General features: G+C 37.6%; 1 protein-coding gene across 1 annotated transcript in view; it reads left to right on the top strand.

Annotated features, from left to right (window-relative positions):
* The window catches only part of gna14a (guanine nucleotide binding protein (G protein), alpha 14a), a 27698-nt gene that overhangs the window by 272 nt on the left and 20769 nt on the right, over nucleotides 1-6657 (top strand). Inside the window, exon 1 of the mRNA XM_051902402.1 lies at nucleotides 1-153. This exon is cut by the window's left edge and continues 272 nt beyond it. Coding sequence (XP_051758362.1) covers nucleotides 33-153 — 121 coding nt within the window. The 5' untranslated portion in view covers nucleotides 1-32. The remainder of the gene's footprint in view (nucleotides 154-6657) is intronic.

Below are 6657 nucleotides of genomic sequence, written 5' to 3'. Positions count from 1 at the left end.
TGTGCTGAAGATCGAGGCTCTGAGGGAGAATCATGGCTGGATGCTGCATGTCTGCGGAGGAGAAGGAACGGCAGAGGATAAATCAGGAGATTGACAAACAACTGAGGAAGGACAAGAAAGACTCCCGGAGAGAACTCAAGCTACTGCTGCTGGGTGAGACGCGCGCTTCGCGTACTGTCAGAAAAATGTGAATAAGATGTTATGAGACGCTTTACTAATAGATATTTACTCTGGTTACTCTGCTAGGACACCTGTGTGAACGTGAGGGGAGATTTGAGAGAAAAGAAGTGCGCTTAATTGTACTGAATGTAGTGTACTTCAAACCTGGGACGTCTAATTAGAAAACTGTACTCGCCGATAATGTAATACTACCGAAATAAAAGGCCAATTAAGTGTACCTACTTAAGAAAAGTTCATTTTCTTGACTATGTTTCGTAACACACTTAAGTACGCTTTTAAACGGCACTTTGTAATAATGTCAAATTAAAAGTTTTACTTTTAAAGTACATTTTAAATCATCGTGTTTTAATATTTTTTTTGCTGTGCTTTAAAGAAAGTGTTATTCAATATTACATTTAGTGTGTTATTCAATATTACATCGAAAGTTAAATTAAATGAACTAAACTGCAACTTCACGGAGATTTGTGAAAAAGAAGTGCGCTTAATTGTACTGAATGTGCACTTGTAGTGTACTTCAAACCTGGGAAGTCTATTTAGAAAACTGTACTTGCTGATAATATAATACTACGGAAATAAAAAGCCACTTAAGTCTACCAAGAGTTCACTTTCATGACTGTTTCTTAACGGACTTAAGTACGCTTTTAAAACGGCACTTTGTAGGCCTAATAATGTCAAATTAAAAGTTTTACGTCAAAGTACATTTTACATCATGTTTTAATAATATTTTGCTGTAAAGAAAGTGTTATTCGATATTACATTAAGTGTGTTATTCAATATTAGCCTACATCAAACGTTAATATATATTTTAAATAAACTAAACTGCAACTTCATGGGAGATTTGTAAAAAAGAAGTGCGCTTAATTGTGCTGAATGTGCACTTGTAGTGTACTTCAAACCTGAGAAGTCTATTTAGAAAACTGTACTTGCTGATAATATAACTACCGAAATAAAAGGCCACTTAAGTGTACTTAGAGAGTTCACTTTCATGACACGCTTAAGTAGACTTTTAAAAAGTGCACTTTGTAAAAATGTCAAATTAAAAGTTTTACTTCAAAATACATTTTAAATCATTGTTTTTTTTAAAAAAAAAATCATAAAAATAAAAATAATCTTTGCTGTGCTTTAAAGAAAGTGTTATTCAATATTACATTGAAAGGTAATATATTTTAAATGAACTAAACGGCAACTTCAGGGGAGATTTGTGAAAAAGAAGTGCGCTTAATTGTACTGAATGTGCACTTGTAGTGTACTTCAAACCTAGGAAGTATATTAAAAACACACCAAAACCATACTTGCAGATAATATAATACTGTCAAAATAAAAGGCCACTTAAAGAGAGTTCACTTTCATGACTGTTTCTTTACACACTTAAGTACACTTTTAATGTTTTAAAGTACATTTTAAATCATTGTTTTTTAATAATCTTCGCTGTGCTTTAAAACAAGTGTTATTCAATATTAGATTTAGTGTGTTATCCAAAATTACATTGAAAGTTAATATATTTTAAATGAACTAAACTGCAACTTCATCATTACAAATGTGTAATTACAAATGCGCAACATACAAGTTTCAATAGAAATGACAGTTATGTATATTTTAGTTTACCATAAAAGCTTGTCAGCAATTATATTTCAAAGACAATAGAAGTAATTATGAAATTAAAAATAAAGATGTAGCCTACTTAAGTCCTACTTAAGTGGGTCAAAAAGCACTTGGATTTAACATGAGCTTAAACTATAATACATTTTCATTTAATTGCAAATAACATGTCAGAAAACATTAAATTCAGTTTGCACTTAAGTATATATACATATTTTTTTATATGTTATATTTATGGGCTTTTATTTGGAGAGGACAGTAGAGAGCAGACAGGAAAGCATTGGGCAGAGGTAGGATCGGCAAAGGACCTCGAGACAGGAATCAAACTCGGGTCACCATGAACGCATTTGCGCCATATGTCGGTGCACTAACCACTAGGCTATCGCAGCCGACTTAAGTATATTATTAATACTTCTTTTTCACAAGGGAATGGATATTTGGGGGTCTGTGCTTGTATAGATTTACAGAAAGAAATGTATGTGTGGTTTAGCTGCTGTGTCACCGTTTCACACAGCAGTTCCTAGCCGCACGGCCACTGTCTCTGTCCTTGCTATGCAAAAGCATGCAAAGCAGAACCTGCAGTGAACTCTAAATAAACTTTCCTAAACAGCACTCCCTCCCTCAACAACCTTGAGCACACAGCGGACTTCTGCCTCAACTCGTATCCAAAGTCACTATCTCATGGAGAAATGGCTTTTGTGCTTTGTCATATTTATTTGTAACAGTGGTTCATACGCACCTGTGTGAAGTGAATCAGTCTCCCAGTAGATTCATTATTACACTGACCGCATTAAGAGCTCGACCCTTGAGACAGAGCGAACAGAAAGGTCAACATAAGCATCACATTTACAACACACTCTTTTAACTGTAACTGTGAGCAATGAATTTTCTTGAAATGTCAAACATGAGTCTATTGTATGACGATGTGTTTTATAATATGTAAAACAAAACATTTGCATTTCCCGTGTGTGTGTTTTGTGTACAAAAAATCAAGTAGTTTCAGGTGCAACCAGTAGTCTTTATAAACATATTTTATTAGAAAGGCTTTGATCTTGACAGTACAGTATTATAAAACACGTTCTGTGTGACAGATATTGTCATTAACAGATACTACTTTCCAAAAATGATAGTTTGGAAACCAAAAAAAGGAGATTTAACAGTACACTTTAAAGGTATGCACACCAAGGCTGCATTTATTTGAATAAAAATATGGTAAAAATGGTAATATTGTGAAATATTATTACAATTTAAAGTAAAGTGTTTTTTTTATGTGAATATATTGTAAAATGTAATTTATTCCTGTGATGAAAGCTGAATTTTCAGCATCATTACTCCAGTCTTCAGTGTCACATGATCCTTCAGAAATCATTTTAATATGATGATTTGCTGATCAGCTATTATTAATTATTATTGGTACTCAATTATTAATAATGGTTCTTATTATTATCAGTGTTGAAACCAGGTTTTGCTGCTTAATATTTTTGTGGAAACCGTAATACATATTTTTTGATGAATAGAAAGTTCAAATGTTGTAATACATCATCTTACTTACCCCAAACTTTTATCATGGTTTCTAGAAAAATATTAAGCAGCAAAAACTGTAAGAAAATTGTCATAATATTTTACAATATTACTGTTTTTACTGTATTTTTGATCAAACAAATGCAGTCTTGGTGAGACATATTTAAAAAAAATTTTTTTTTTAAAATATTTTATATATAATTTCTACATGTGAAAGTGAACAACATGACTTTTGACATGTTTGTCTGTGGCTTTTATGTAACACATATGTTTACTTATTATTACAATCAAGGTTTCAAAAACATAATCTTTAATCACCTAAATTTTAAACCTCCTATAGAGATCATAGTGAAATGCACTTCTGCACTTTTCAATTGAACATTATTATAAAGCCAATAAACATCAGGTCAGGACTCTTGGTTTCGGAGTGAACTCATTCAAATCTGGTCATTTTCATTTGTGTAAAGTTTCGCTATGTCGCTAGGACTTTCTCAAGATGCTAATTCATGCAAAGTGGAGAATGGTTGAATGGAGAATGGCCACAGAAGAAATTTTCATTTCAAATTTTAAATCCCATCAGCAGGACACAAAATTAACATTTTGAACTGATTGCAAGGAAATCCAGCAGCCAGACATAAATATTTCTTGCCAGCCAAATTTGTATTATTTAATTAGATTTGCTTAATATCAAAAATGTAATAAAAAAAAACAAAAAAACATAAAAAATATTGCTCAATGTCTGATGGTAATTTTTAAGATAAAATTAATTAAAAGACATAAAAGTATCTGAGATTTTCTTCAGTTGCAGAATGTTTAAATTTATTTTATTTGATTGTAATGTATTGTAATTTAAAATTATAAATTTAATTGTGGTTAATGTATTAATCGGCAAGGACGGTTTTAACTCAGATTTGGATGCAAATGGACCATATGCACGGTTCCTTCCTGGTTTTCTTAAGCCAGCTCGGGCATTTCCGGTAAACTGTTGTCCAGTGTGCAGTTATCACACTTGCCTAATTTGCCAGTAAACCAGTTTTATTGATTGCAAAAAAGACGAAGCTAATGGGAACATTTGAATATGAATAAGAAACACAGTGTCTGTAATTAGACACGCACACACAACATTTTTTCAGCACTATGTTATTTTTAATGTGATGACCACAAACATTATTTGTTCATCCTTCTGAGATTGTACCCGTTTGTAAAACCGAACGATTCAAGGAAATCCAACATTTGATAGAAACACTTTTATTTAAAAATAAAAAACATATTAATTACCACTATAACCAGCAGATGGTGGCAGAGGACCATTTATTTGCACATATATTAGCCATTTCATTTCGCTTTAAAATTACTAGGTTAAAAAATACATTTTGTCAAGGTGAAGTATGAAGTACTCATAAAATCTAATGAAAAACAATAACTTTTCTTGTGAATGAATGACACAGAAAGCGAACACCGCGCTCTCCCTTTGTAATCACAGCAGCTGTCAGTCAGTGCAACACAAGCTCAATGATTTCAGCACACTTGTGAAAACTCACATTTTATTCAATGAATCTTAATAAAGCGCACAATAAATCTTTAATTTACAGTGTGTTGACGCTTTTCTTTCACACAAAAGCGTGAAAACTGATGGTCGAATTGAATTTTGCCGAGGAGGAACACTGAGACACGTCTTTATTTATTTATTTATTTATTTATTTTATGTCGTCTTACGTTTGAATTACTAAATTAATGCTAGGCCTGACTATTTTAAGTGACTATATTCTGATTATAAACTAAGTATTACACTATTGATGCTCGACACACCAACAAATTACATTTCACGGGAAGTTTTCCAGCTGGCTGTAACGATTAGTCCAGACTGAAGGTGAGATGATGAACCCAAGTGCAGTTTATTGTAACAGTGTGATCAAACAAACAAAGCAACCACTTGACATGAAATTGAACAGACTTGGCTATGAGCAGACTTGACTTGAACAGACTTGACAATGAGCAGACTTGACAATGAGCAGACTTGAACATGAACAGACTTGAACATGAACAGACTTGACTTGACTTGACTTGACTTGACTATAAGACTCACCGACAGCAGGATTACATTAACAATACACAACAAAGTAATATGGGGAAGACAATGGCTTTAAATACAAGAACAAAGAGAACACATGACTATGGCAACCAATGAGCAAGTGACACAAGGAACATGAGAACCAATGACAGAACAGAACTGAAAACCACATGACCATAACCAACCAATGAGAACATGACACATAGACTAAGGGAGAACATGAGGAGCAAGGGAAGCATGACACAAACAAGCAACATATATCAAACTACAAAATAAAAGACATGAAATCATAAACATGAACACAAAATCAAAACATGACAGTCCATTAGGGTGGTGGAGCAGAGGCAGTCTTGGGGGAGGGATGGTGGGCCAGGCCCGTGCAGGGGGACAGGACATGGCAATGGCGGGTCTGGGCCGTGGAGCGTGGGCGGACCTGGGCCATGGAGCGTGGGCGGACCTGGGCCGTGGAGCGTGGGGTCCCGGTGCACTGGAGGACCTGGTCCGTGGAACATGGGCAGACACTGACTTTGGAGCAGTGGTGGGCCTGGATCATGGAGCAATGGTGGCTCTAGACCATGGAGTAGTGGTGAGACGAGGCTCTGGCATGGCAGCCGTGGCGTGACGAGGCTCTAGCGTGGCGTGACGAGGCTCTGGCGTGGCGTGACGAGGCTCTGGCGTGGCGTGACGAGGCTCTGGCGTGGCAGCCGTGGCGTGACGAGGCTCTGGAGTGGCAGCCGTGGCGTGACGAGGCTCTGGAGTGGCAGCCGTGGCGTGACGAGGCTCTGGAGTGGCAGCCGTGGCGTGACGAGGCTCTGGAGTGGCAGCCGTGGCGTGACGAGGCTCTAGTGTGGCAGCCATCTCGGCTGAGGGCTCAGGCGTGGCAGCCATCTCGAGATGCTGATCAGGGGCTGGAGTCCCCTCTGGACGCTGGTCAGGGGCTGGAGTCCCCTCTGGACGCTGGTCAGGGGCTGGAGTCCCCTCTGGACGCTGGTCAGGGGCTGGAGCGGATGTGTGTGCAGCCCACACACATAAAATAGCCGTGACCATAATGGTCAACGCTGCATCCTCTGGAGACTCTGGTATGGCGGCCATCTTGAGACGAGTCTCTGATGTGGAGGCCATGTTGTGAACAGGACCTGGTGTAACAGGCAAGGCGTGAGCAGGCCCTGGCGTGGCTGGCATGGCAGGCATGGCGTGAGCAGGCCCTGGTGTGGCAGGCATGGCGTGAGCAGGCCCTGGTATGGCAGGCATGGCGTGGCAGGCGTGGCGGGAGCAGGCACTGGCAT

This window comes from Ctenopharyngodon idella, chromosome 8, assembly GCF_019924925.1.
Source record: "Ctenopharyngodon idella isolate HZGC_01 chromosome 8, HZGC01, whole genome shotgun sequence".
Taxonomy (NCBI): domain Eukaryota; kingdom Metazoa; phylum Chordata; class Actinopteri; order Cypriniformes; family Xenocyprididae; genus Ctenopharyngodon; species Ctenopharyngodon idella.
The sequence above is the reverse complement of the archived record's forward strand: the minus strand, read 5'-3'. Positions and strand labels throughout refer to the sequence as shown.